Below are 13,833 nucleotides of genomic sequence, written 5' to 3' on the forward strand. Positions count from 1 at the left end.
TTATTAATATTAGATTTGTAAACAGTCAGTTTTTAGTTTCTAAAATTTTTAAATTATGAAAACTGAATCTACTTGAATTAGTTAAAAAACATATATAGTCCAAATGTTCAACACATTCTAATCATCTGAGTATATACTCTTCCTTATCTTCTCAAATAATGCCCAAGCTACCACAATTGCTCTCACTGCTTAAAGTCTCGAAGCAACATCCATACTTTAATACCTCCTCAAATTAAAAAAAAAAAAAAAAAAACTGTTTAACATGGTTAATCAATTAAGATTTTACAACAAGAATGGTCGCATTTGAAAGGGCTGATATGATGATGGTAGAACAAGTGTGTTGGGAGACTCACTGTGAAGGAGATAAGTATCCACAGTCGCCGTCCTATTTCAATATCCCCGTCTATATCAGGTTTTCGTTAAGGAGATGGTCAATGAATCGGCAAGTGTGAGAGGTGAGAGTGAGAAGAAAAATAAGAGAACAAAGGTGAGAATAAAATTGACAAGGCTTTGAGATTAAGGTTCGAAGGCTCAGCGTTGAAAAGTGTTTAAAACAAAAGAGGTCATTATATTTATATATGCACGAAAGTCGAAACCGATATGATATTCATATTTAATTTGGTTTATTGGCAAACAAAATTAATTTGGTTTAATTCTGTTATTAATTAAATTAAAAAACTGCAATTTTATAGGAATAGTCGAAATTAAATTAAATCTTTAATAGATGAAATAGAAAATTATATTAAATCGATTTATTTCGATTTTTCAGTTTTAACTTATTAGTGATGACCCCGGGTTAATGGTTACCGTATTAAAAATGGATAGATGTTGGCAAAAGCGGTGCGTTTTGAGTACGCGGGCAATGACACGTGCTTCGACCTACACACATGAAAGCAAATATTTTGTTTCTCATTATTGTGCAGCATTCTATAAATTTCCCGCAGTTAGGGTTTTTAGTAGTTGCAACTTGCAAATCTTAGGAGGCAGCGAGCAGCGACTCATTGTTTCTCTTTAGCAGTAAACAATGGGTCATTCTAATGTCTGGAACTCACATCCGAAGAACTACGGTCCCGGCTCTCGTACTTGGTAAGTCCTTTGGTATTCTTCTCTTTATCTTTCCTGGTTCCTAATTGATTCTCTTTAGAATTTACGAATTCTGATTATGCTTAGGGTTGTTTCAGAGAGCTTATGTTTAGATTAAACCGAGCAATTTGTTTTGTATGGTATTGGTTTCACTTTGTTGTTGGCTTTAAAAAAATTTTACAAGGTCATGCGCCATAATTATTGCAAGTGTTATACTCTGTTTGGCAGCAGGGAGAGTAAAGAAGTTCTTTACGCTAAGGTTTTTTTTTTTATGATTTTTAAAATCTCATTATCTTTTATTGCTTGGAAGGAATGTAAGGTTTTAAGGTATTTGAAGGTTAGAGAAATTATGTGCTTCTCAAATATGAAAAGGTTTTTAAACCTTGAAAGCGTCCTATTACCCAAAGACTTAAGATGCTGGAACCTTCCTTGTGTGGCCAAGCTTGGGATACAAGTGCTTATGTTTAAATATTTACTTGTGTGCTTTTACTGAAGAATGAATTGTTCTATAATTAAATTCTTCATCAAGTTTGGTTGGTGGGAAATTTGCAAGGTAGATTGGATGGGAAATGTTTGGATTTGTCTTTTCTTGATTGTGCACGATGATCTCAGTGTGTTTCCATTCTGTGTATATGCTCAATTTTAATGATATCTGATATTTTCATCTCTTTACATCTCTGCATCTCTTCCAATTTTAATTTTGGACTTCTGTACCTTTTTGCAGCCGGGTTTGTGGAAACCCTCATGGTTTGATCAGGAAATATGGCCTGATGTGCTGCAGACAGTGCTTCCGCAGCAATGCCAAGGAAATTGGATTCATTAAGGTAAGGTGTCAAATATTTGGCTATGTTCATCCGCGTTGGTTGATTTTTTTCTTCCCCCCCCCCCCCCCCCTTTTTTTTTTTTCCTTCCTTCCTTTCTTTGGTTGGCTAATTGCCATGTTAATGAGTAGACACCACTGTTTCCTAATCAAAGTTTGCTAGGGAATTAAAAAAAAAAAAAAAAAAACACCTTTTGAACATTTGTATTTGACATACTTTCCTTCGTCAAATTGATGCTGAAAAATGTTGGATTGTAGAAACTGACCAGATGGTTGGCAATACTGCTGCTGCATTTTCTTTTCTTAATGGACTTCTTTTGTTGCTTTGTGTTTCCAGTATCGCTGAATGCTTTAAAGGATCTGTTACATATGCATTGCTCGTGGCCTTGTGTGAAGTCTGACGCAAAGAAGAGTTGCTTCTCTTTTTTTCTTTTGTTCTCGTTAGTTATGTATTGCCAGGGTAAGAAGTTATTACTAAATTGTTTAGTTTAAGATTTGAGCAGAACGCAGTAATTATGCTATGCATTTTGGTGCAAGAATATCTTAAGATTATTTCTTTTGATGTGGTTTTTGTTTTTGCTGAAAAGAATTGGTTTCCCTGTGTTTCACAACTAAATTGGAAGGCTGTACCTGTACAGATGGTGATTCGGAATTTTGGATTGCATTAATTGGGGGATATCTAATAACTATGTCTAATTAGAATAATCTATACTCTGTTCCTCTTGTTGTGTGTATATTCATGGTTTTACGGATCTAAATTGGAAGGTCAAGAAATTCGTTGTAATAAATGTGGTCTGGAAAGGATTTCCTTGCCCATACGTTGGGCTTTTTGATCTTTGATATGTTATGGTCCGCGGTGGTTCTTTGGATTTAACAATGCCAGCCATTTTGAGAGCTGAGCATAGAATAAATGAATGCTTGGCGTAACCCAATTCGTAGGAGATAAGAGATGGGTATTATCTTGTGCTTTGCTTATAGCTATTGATATTATTTTGCTCGAGCCCTGAAGACGGACATGATGTAGGGGTGTAATCGAGCCGAGCCGAGCTTTGTAAAGCTCAAGCTCGTTTATTAAAAAAGTTTGGAAGTTCGAGCTCGAACTCGACTCGAACTCTAATATTTGATTCGAGCTCGGCTCGAGAATTAAATATTATAATCGAGCTCGATTCGAGCTCGACTCGTGAAAGGCTCGTTCGATTTAATAACGAGTCTAATTCGAGCTCGAACTCGAAAAGCTCGATTAAGAAGCTCGTTAATAAAATTTGAGCTCGAACTTGGAAAACTCGATTAAGAAACTCGTTAAAAAAGCTCGAGACCGAGCTCAAAATTAAAAAGTTTGGTTTGAGCTCAAGTTCAGGCTCGAGCTCGAATTAATAATTATACTTTAATTAGTTTTTAATCATCATTAATTTAAATAATATAAAAAAAAAAGAGTGTACATAAAAAAAATTACATAACACAATTTATAACTAAAATAACACAAATAAATATAAATTCAATAACATAATAAAATTAGATTACACACAAAGTTTAATATCAAACGAATAAAGTTGATTCCAACTTCCAACAGTTGAAACAAGCTAATATAATTTAATTATCTTCATAATCATCTTTATCCTTATTCAATTAGTCAACTTCAACATCCATATAACCTTAATTAATTATTATTAATATAATTTGATAATTATTATCATCTTTTATATTGTATACTTAATTATATACAAAATTTTTTTTATAATTATACTTTAATTTTAAAATGTATATAATTTTTACAACTCAATTTATCATGTAGTACTATAATTTTAAAGAATACTTATTATAATAATTAATATTAATTATTTGTGATTATACATTAATTTTATGGAATCTTATTATAATAATTATATACAAAAGATTTTTATAATTTAATTTTAAAGAATACTAATTATAATAATTAATCTTAATTATTTGTAATTTTCAATACTATAATTTTCAAGTATTTATAATAGTTTAAATTTTATAACTATATAGTTATTTTTATTTTTTTAATAATATATGAATTTGTTCATAAATTTATTTAACGAATTAGTTCACCAATTTATTTAAACAATATTACTCACGAGCCTATTTAACGAGTCTGCTCCTGAGCCTTCTCAACGAGCCAGCTCGCGAGCCTTCTCAACGAGCCAGCTCGCGAGCCTTAACGAGCCGAATACTATTGAGCTCAAACTCAGCTCGTTTAAGTGACGAGCCTCAAAATTAAGCTCGAACTTGACTCGTTTAAAAAACGAGCCGAACTCGGTCGAGTTTTTATCGAGTCGAGTCTCGAGTAGCTCACGAATAATTCGGCTCATTTACAGCCCTAACATGATGAGGATGGTGCCGTCCGTAAATGTGGGATGGAGTTTATCAATGAATCGTCTTTTATTTTTTTATTTTTTCTGAAGATGGATGTTTCAATGAAAATGGTCCAAGTCCAAAGTTACAAGGCCTTAAAAAAGAAAAATGCAAGTTCTGAAGTCCACCTAGCTTAGGAGCTAAACAAGCCCAAATCCAAAAACCTAAGTTACTAGAACAAGAACCGGCAAACTCTATTAATGTTGCTGTCAGCGTCCTCATCTATCGGCTGCACAGTCTACTCTAAATGCCGCAATAGATTAAAGAAACATAATGAAGAACAGGCACAGGGAAGGGATCAAAACAACAATAGCATGGGTCACAAAAAGCTCTGATCGAAGCAGAATCCACGCCCACCATCTTCTGCTGTAAACAAAAACACAAGGAAGCTCGAAAAGGGGAGAAAACATCCAGAAACCAGTAGATGCGGTTATATTGGTGACTGGTGAGGGCTAGGCACATGTAATCAAGAACTTTGAGACAAGGAGAGAAGATCAATTTTGGTCATGGAGAAAGACATTATTATTCCCTACCTAGAGAGATAGTAGTGTTTTAATCACGATCTAATCCAATGTTAAGATATCTGTTCTAACCATCTTGAAATTGAAATTGAAATTGACAACGTTGATATTAATTTTAAAAGATAACGGTAATCCATTCATATTAATTTAGAAAAAAATGATGGATCATCTTAAAATTGAAAATGCTGATATTAATTTTAAAAAATAATGGTAATTCAAATAGAATACATCTCATTAATCTATTGAATAACCAATCTATAAAAAAAACAAAACTTCGATTACGAAATTTGCTTGCAATCAAAAAAATTTTTTAAAAATAAAAAATAATAATATGAAAAAAACAAAAATATAAAAAATATACAATCTATCCGAGTAAGGAAGTATAACTCACACAACTCAACGAGTCAACAAACTAATTGAAGAGAGAGTAAGGAGAGAGAGTATAGAGGGTATGAGATTTATGACCTAGCATTCCACTAATCAATTTATGTTGTATCTCTGTTCGTGCACTATGTAATAATATGTTTTTATTTGGTTATCTATGATGCAAATGACGCCATATCAAAAAACAGCTCAATAAACTTCAATTAACTATTAGTGATTTTTATAATATGATTTCTATTTTAAAAATTATTTTCATCTTTGAGTATTAGAGATTTGATATGATAATTTTATAAATTCAAGAACTTATTCATTCATGTGGATTAAATTCTTAATTTTCTTTTGAACTGAATTAGAGATTTGGTCTATGTATTTAGTATTAGCATTTAATTAAACACAAAAACGAACTTAGGAAATTGGATAAATTTTTCATAATAATGGAATGTGTGTTCCCACCAAACTAATTAAATTTTAATATTTACAATTTAATTTGTAGAATTTATTAAATTTTAATTCGTAGTTCTAATCTGTTAGTCCTTATGTATCTTTTATTGTGTTAGTGTGTCTTAAATTTTTAATTCAAATTGATCTGTTTTACCAAATTGAATATCAAGTCAATTTAACTTTAAAAATTGTTTTATTTAATTAAACTTCCATGTCAAGAATAAAGCCTAAATTGGCTTCCTTAAGAAACTTGTGAACACTGTCCATTTATCCACTTCTCAATGGTGGATACTTACAATGTAATTTATTGTTTTGTCTTTGAATTTAAATTATATTTTAGCATTATTATCTTCTAAAATTTATGAGGAAGTTTGATTTATATATATATATATATATACATATATAAACATGTTTCTGTAATATTTCCTAAGAATTAAGTTAATGTACTTATAACGCTAAGTGTGCTAAAGCATTTGACGAACACTTAATATAACAACTTTGGGGTCTGTCCCATAAGCTTGTAGGGTTAGGAAAGAGAGTGTTTTCATTGAGTTTTAAAATAACCTTTTAAATGTTAAATTTATTTTCATTTAATGTATTTAATTTTTTTTAACCGAAAAATGATGTGAAGAAAAGAGGAAGTCAAAAAGAAGTAAATCAAGTAGTGTGGAACAATTGCCTGTGGCATGTGCGATGACCCAACTTTTCAATGGCATCCAGCTACGTTCATAAATCTCCATGCAGATTAAAGAGCGACTCATAAACCGGTGCACATGATGCCCCGATTCGCGTCTTTCAACCCATTCCTTCAAATTATCTCTCAATATTTTCACTGACAAATTCGGATTTCGAACCAAAGAATATGACGGCTCATCTGAATGAATAAAATTATTTATTTCCTCTCAAAAGACAAAATTTTTTCATTAACCTATATTTATTTTAAAAATATTAAATTTTATTAAATACTAAAAAATATTTTAAAAAATTTATTAAAAATAAAATAAAATACAATAATCAATTTATATATTACTATGGTATAAAAAAATAATTTTAAAATAATTAAAAAAATAGATAAAAATTATAGAATAAAAAATATAAATAAAGGCTCAAGTAATTTTCAGTGTGTGGGTATTGAGAATCGAACCCTTGCCTCCTATAGGCTCCAGCAGACGGCGAGCTGGGATCAATGCAACGAAGAATGAAACGACGTCGTGTGAAGGAGAAAAGCATACTACCTGGCAGTTGGCGCTAAAGTGTTTAGCTTTAATGTGTAAACATGCCCAGTGGCTCGCATTCCAGCACAGTTCGAATTCAGCATTAAAGTCTCTCATCCATTTCCCTATTGTTTCTGCTGCCCACTAAACAACACCAATCCTAATTTACTCCTCTCCTGCATCTTCCAGCACCGCAAGACAATGATACCACATGCTTTCTTTCATGATTTCGCACATACCACCATAAATAACAGATAATATCCTATGCATTCGTTCATAGACGTGCCCCCTTAAGTTTCTATATCTCCACGGATTTTCTGGTCTCCACTTAGTCTTGGGTGACGAAAGGCCGGCGGTTTCCATTTTTTCTCCTTCTCTCTTTCTTTTCGTCGAATATCTCATGGGTTAAGTTGTCTTGCTTGTAAGGGTTCTTACTTCTACAGCAAATACTCTCTTTTTTGGAGCAACTATTTTTTTCCATTTGGGTTGGGGTTGCGCGTGTTTGTTTTCACATTATGAAGGTTTCTGGGCTCTGGGTTTCGTACTTAGTGGTTGGGACAGCTTTAATGTTCCTTAACTTCTCTTGCGCTACAACCACCTTGTCAATTTCTGGTGAGTAGTACTTCCTAACTGTTTTTTCACTTGTGGGTTTCTGTAAATTACCGTATATAAGGAGACACTCTATGTGTTTGTTTGCTTGTGTCGGCAAAAATCACGTTTCAGTGAGTCTTTTCACTTGTGAGAGCTCTTATTGTCTTCATTTGTTGTTCTGGTTGTTGGGTCTCGAATTGCATGCCTTTTTTGCTTGTAGTTTCAGCTGTTTGTATTTGCCTCTCATCATTTTTTAACCGACTTAGCATATTATTCTCTTACAGTTTTGCTTACTCATTTGGGTTTCATCATGTATCAGTAGAAATTGAATGAATTCTGAACAACAAATTTCATCATCGTTTGCTAGACATACTTGAAATTTAAATCATTACATATTCTATTTCTGTAAGTTCTGTATTTTATTTCGTCAATTAGAGGGAGTTTTGGGTCAATATTTCCTTTGTACAACTTGAACTGGCAGGTGGCAGCACTGATTTTTTCCTACCAGCTGCAATGATTATCTATTGCATTTGAATTAATTTCACAGTGATTGATCACTTTTTCTAGCACTATTTAAAGAATTAATCTTTTTTTTTTTTGGTGGGGTTGGGGAACAAGAGATGGAACTATGTGTATTATCTGATGTAAGTGTAAGGATCTGGGACTTGCAACCAAAAGGTTGCAACTTTGAGGCTTCCATTCAACAGCAACGCTGTTTCTAGAGTTTTCTCTCAGGACCCTGCATTGCTGAAGTAGCAAGGACATTTTTGTTAATTATCTTTATCATCATTTATCAGAACATATAATGCTTCTGAAATTGGGACTTTGACACCTAACATAATGCATGGAAGGAACTCGTTGACGAGCATTTTATGGATTAAATAACTAGTGAAAGAGAGATTATTTGTACTCTTGCAAAAATGTCCCTGGTCAGTGGCAGGCTTGAGAGTCTAGCGAAATGATTCTTTTCATTGGTGATCTTTTCTGAATGCATTCTATCATCTCTCCTCTTCTCAGTGATGCATTATATGATGCTCTGATCTGGGGAGGGAGGAACCATCATTCACTTGTTTGTTTTTGTCCTCATTCATTGGTCCCACCCTAGTTCATTCGTTGAATAACAGCGGTGAGTATTGACATGCTTTCCCAATTCATTTGGTTGACTCATATGTTATATGGGGTCTGTTATAAACAATGTCAGTGAAGATGCAAAGCATATGATGTGATGGTAGACCAACATTACTTTGAATTGGCTAGCAAAAGATGCTTATTTTCTCTTGGTAAAACTTTCCCTACTTAGATAAACTTGTCCATGGCAGAATAAACCAAAAACCCTTTAACAAATCATGTTTGTTATTAGTTCAGGGAAATTGGAATTAGATTTATTTATTTTCGATAAATATGCTGACACCATTTTATTCCAGATGTGGTCGTCACCGACAGAAGCAGTAGAGTGATAACGCCAGCAACAAACAGGAAGCTGAAGGTACATGCTCTATAACTATAACGACAAAAATACTCAAGAGCCTTTTGATTCAATCTGCAAAATTTCAGCAAGGCAATGCATAATCTGTTTATAGGCCATAATGCAGATTCTTTTTTCTTGTTTTGTTTAATTGTTAATAAGTAGCAGACTAGTTAATTAAGATTGGGAATGCTGGGTCTTGCTTTTCTGGGAAATGCAGGAAATCGGTGATGCTGGCAACTTGAATCTAGATGATTACCATCCTATTGATCCTGTTCCAAGTTCAAAAGCTTCCATAAAACCAGGACCTATCGAGCATGGGACTCCTCTGAATCCATTTATTCCGAAGCGCCCTCCACCACCATCAAGTCCTGCTCCTCCCAACAAGGTCGGCAACTTTAACTAGCTTACAACCGTTGCATTACTCAAACTGGATGTATGCTAATAACACGAAGAATTTAGCTACTTAGTGTGAATCTGGTGCTTTTATCAGCTTGTTTTATTGTATAGTCTGCATTAGCCAGCTTAAGTTATCCATCCTCTGTATCGTTTGAATGTGTTTGTAATCAATGTTTAAAGTGAATGAATTTGCTATCCCTGAAAGAATATTAGCTTATGATTCTATGTATGAATAACTGTTTTCTTATGTGGGATTTTTGTGCTTACCCATAAAATGGTTTCCTTTCAATTTGAAATATGAATTTTATTTACTATAAAAACAGAGATATATTAGTTGAAATTATATTGTTTACAGTCTTTTAAGCAGAATCTCTGACATTAATGGCCGAGGTTATTGTGATGGGCAACGTTAACAACTCTCCATCTGCATCTAACTACTTTAATCATTGATTATGGAACTCTCGACTTTTTTTCATTGAAGTAATTAGATCTCCCATTTCTACCATTACACCTAACTTTTCTTCCCAACCGTGTAGTAATTCTGTGCTAGGTGCTAAGCTGTCAGTGGTTGAATCAGACGATAACCGGTGGTTTAGTTTTGCTTTAATTTTGATTTGATTTTAATTTATTAAATCCAACTGTTGCAATATTTTAACTTTATTTTTGGTAATTTCAATTTTTCTTGATATCAAAATTTTTTTTGATCTCAGTCTATTTTAATTCACTTTTAAATGTTTTTTGAATGATAATTGTAATTGATTATTATGCAATATCAGATTCAAATTGAAGGTTTGGTGTTACACGGCCTGGCCTGCTTCCTTTCTCTTGGTGCTGAAGGCCAACAAATTAAACCACACGCCCCATTTATTATTTTACTAATATCTAATTTTCCATTCTTTATCCTACTAATCTAAAATATTTTAGATTATTTATAGTGTAATTTTTATCTAAACCGATTCTATATAAATTTAATTTATCGTTTCATTATTATTTTACGTTATACAAGATAAAATTTTCTTTATATTTATACTTTAGATCTTTTAAGGCTGGCTACTGAATTTTATGCAATGTAGTTTAATGCTGACTGAATTATATTTATAACTATGGGTGTTGCTTGCAAATGTGACCTAATATATAATGAGAAAGAGGATAATAAGATATACAGCAAAGAGCAGGAAACGAGCCTAGAACATGGAGGAGATACTAATAATCATGGGGCCACTGAAAGAGACCTACCCATGAATTGAGTGCCAAGGATCAATACTTGCTTATCTTAAGGATATATGTTGGATGACCAAAATTAACCTAAACTATACAATATATGCAAGAAAGTGGAACAATCCTTTCACTAACCTCATTGATCATACACCCAAATATTGAAATGTCATCTCTTCTTCTTCAAGCTAATTTTATTACCTACCCATTTCCTTTTCTGTATCATCAATCAACATCTCACCTAGACCTAGCTAGTGAACTAATTCATCCACCACACCCTTCCCTCTATCTTTTCTTTCATCTTTGAAAAAAAAAATCTCATAATATCATACATTCAAAAGGTAAAATGGAATGGCAGAGATCTTTTATATTAAACCAGTGGTTTTGAATTCAAACTCTCTTTTAAAATATGGGAGAGGTTACCTTACTCTTTAATAGGTTTATTTGAAGTGATTATGAATGAATCAAATTAGTGGATTTCATATAATGATTGATTTATGATGAAAAGTTTTTCATTAACTTTCATTTAACACCTTATTCTTCATTAAATGAATCCTAATTTGTTGATTTTCTCATTGAATTAAATCACTATATTCTCAACTAATGACTTTCGGATATCAGTTAATCAATGATGGAAATAAAAAATTGCTAGGAATTCTTTAGGAGAATCGCTAAAGGGAACTCAACTATCTTTTTGAGTCTCTACTGTCACACTCTTCCTTTTCTTCTTTTTGGGTTTGCTATGGTGGAAAGAAAGAAAGAAGTATCATTCTAATTAAAGGAATGGGACCAAGCATAAGCAAGAGAGAAAAAGGAGAAGATTTTTATCCTAACTTTCAACATGGGCTACCGTACTTAAGATTAGCAACATTAGTTAATAAGGTTTAGTTTACTTTAAAACCAATTATAAGATAAAGTATTGCACAAGTCATGACGCTTTCTAACTCCTAGCAATCATCATTTCCTAATAAAGCTATGATTTAAACTCAAGCTCTTGTTTATTAAGTTATTAACGAATTAACCTTTGAATAGATATGATCAGAGACAGATGTCAGCTACTGGACCCACACTGTCTTGCTCTTCTTCTCCTTTTCAATTTTGTTTAATCATTTCATGTTCGATGCACTCTCTTTTGCTTGGTTGGCCATTGTTGCACTTGAAATTCTGTTCATCATGTTTTTGTTTACTGTTTATAAGGTTGATGCTTAGTAGAAGTGATTAGATTTTGTAACTAATTAATTAATAATTATTCTTTTTATTAGTTCTAACTAATTACTATGATGAGTTGATCTGATTTTAACTATCGTATAAACCCACCACATCAAGAAGATCCTACTGTTTCCTATTGAGATCAAAATTAATAATTTAAAATATTTTTTTGAAAAAAAACAGTGATAAAAGAATATCTGAATGATTCAATCTAGGAATCATGGCAGGGATCAAAGAGAGTCCAAACTCCCCAGTCACCAACACACTGGTTGGGGATTGTATCATAAAAGTTATGACCTTATTATTTATGCATGTCTGGGGGATTTGCAGTGCTGGCAGTGGCAGTGCCACTAACAAAAATAAACAACAGAAACAAACAGTATGGGACGGAGCATCCTAGAAAATCTTATCTTGTATTTAGCCCTTTTGATTATCGTAAATAAAAAGCTTGACATGTTGAGAAGTGGTGGCTTAATTAATCAAATCTTTACTTCATTCTCCTTTATCCGCGTTAAGGTATATGAACATTCAACCAATTGAGTGTGCAAAAGAACATTAATCGGGTGCAAAACTTTTAGTCATTGCCAATTTAAACAGTGTGCTTAGCAATCAAGTAATCAAGTTGAGCAAGTGGAGGAAGCTTTAGCTAGCCCTAGCTGCTTAGTTTACTTCTTTTTCATCTTCTCATGCTTTTGAGGGAATTGGGTAACACGTAATTAACCACTTACTCATAAATATTTCTAAAAATGATTGCCTCACATGAGTAGTGTTCATAAAGCAATATTTCTTCATCATCATGCCTCATCATTATGTATAAATAGAATTATTTTCATAATCTCTTGTATTACAAAATTAGATTTTTAATTATTAGACAATTTATTTAGTGACAATTTGTATTTGGTCATTGATAAAATAAAAGAAACTAATGCTTCCAATTAGTGTAGATAGTAAAGAGAAATCTTTTTTGAATTGAGTGCTAAGGAAGGAATGAATTCATTTGTATAGTGGTCCTTTAGTGCATCGATTTTTCAGGCATTCATATGTTATTATCCAACATATGTAGACCTCACACTTGTTCATTCAACAATTCATGCATTTTCTTTGACCAAACTCAATCAATCTCCTTATTAATTAAAAAAAAAAATCATTCACATTATATTACCTATTAAATATATTTTCACACTGAACTCTCCTTTTTTTTTTTTTAAATTTTAGTTTCAGAATAGAGAGATTAAAATTTCCAAATGCTATAAAACTTATGATTAGCATCTTGCTGGCATCATAATCAAAGCAATTAATAATTCCAACCCCACACCACTCCTCTCAAAAGACTTGATCTGCCCATTTGGTTGGGTTGTGACTAATTAATTGAACATGGTAGTGAATGAATATATAGGATGTTACATAACCTGAGGGGTGGTTATAGTATGGCTGTATGACATGAGAGCCATGGTTACACAAGTTTAATAGGGTTGGTGTGTATGAGATGAGAAGTTAAGACTAAGGTCAGCCAAGTTTAATAAGGTTGGTGTGTAAATCTAGTCTGCCATAAAGGATTTTTTTTTTTTTTTTTATTACATGCTATATACGCTCAATCAATAAGATGTTATTAATTAAATTTAAATATAAGATTTATTATGATTTTAGGTAATATTTTATCTATTTAATTGGGTGTATACAATTGGTTGAAATATAAATTACTGCACCAAATTATAGGTTTTTCAATTATTACCAAATTGAAAATTTCAGTGATAGGTGAAAAGTTATTATGACAATGGTAAATAATAAAATATTATTTTATCCACGTAATGTGGAGGATCTTACTAATTATGTCTTAAAAACTGCTGAAAGGGCAACCTTTTGGTAATTAAAATGTGTCATGATAGTGAAAGCTTATTGTTGAATATGCCATTAATCTTTGATTGTATTCATTGATTTCAAAAGAAGATTCATTTTGAAAGGACATCTCAAAAAACCAAAAACAATAGTTCTTTGCTCGAATTTACGTACCGTTATGATTAAATCTTTACGTAAACACATGATTTTTGCAAACTTGAAATATTTGTTGAATTACTTAAATTTCTAAATGTTTTGACATGATATATTTATTATGAA

At 32.2% G+C, this 13,833-nt stretch overlaps 2 protein-coding genes across 2 annotated transcripts; both read left to right on the forward strand.

Annotated features, from left to right (window-relative positions):
• Positions 1–902: 902 nt before the first annotated feature.
• Positions 903–2,465, forward strand: LOC122722507 (40S ribosomal protein S29-like). Its single transcript, XM_043953450.1, has 3 exons — positions 903–1,086; positions 1,808–1,907; positions 2,241–2,465. Exons 1-3 carry the CDS (start codon positions 1,025–1,027, stop codon positions 2,247–2,249), a joined length of 171 nt encoding a protein of 56 aa, XP_043809385.1. The 5' UTR covers positions 903–1,024; the 3' UTR covers positions 2,250–2,465.
• A 4,452-nt stretch (positions 2,466–6,917) lies between these two features.
• Positions 6,918–9,516, forward strand: LOC110606387. Its single transcript, XM_021745176.2, has 3 exons — positions 6,918–7,451; positions 8,855–8,916; positions 9,116–9,516. The coding sequence occupies exons 1-3, from the start codon at positions 7,355–7,357 to the stop codon at positions 9,299–9,301; spliced, it is 345 nt and encodes a 114-aa protein (XP_021600868.1). The 5' UTR covers positions 6,918–7,354; the 3' UTR covers positions 9,302–9,516.
• The last annotated feature ends 4,317 nt before the right edge of the window (positions 9,517–13,833 follow it).

The sequence above is a fragment of the Manihot esculenta genome, chromosome 18 (genome assembly GCF_001659605.2).
Source record: "Manihot esculenta cultivar AM560-2 chromosome 18, M.esculenta_v8, whole genome shotgun sequence".
NCBI lineage: Eukaryota > Viridiplantae > Streptophyta > Magnoliopsida > Malpighiales > Euphorbiaceae > Manihot > Manihot esculenta.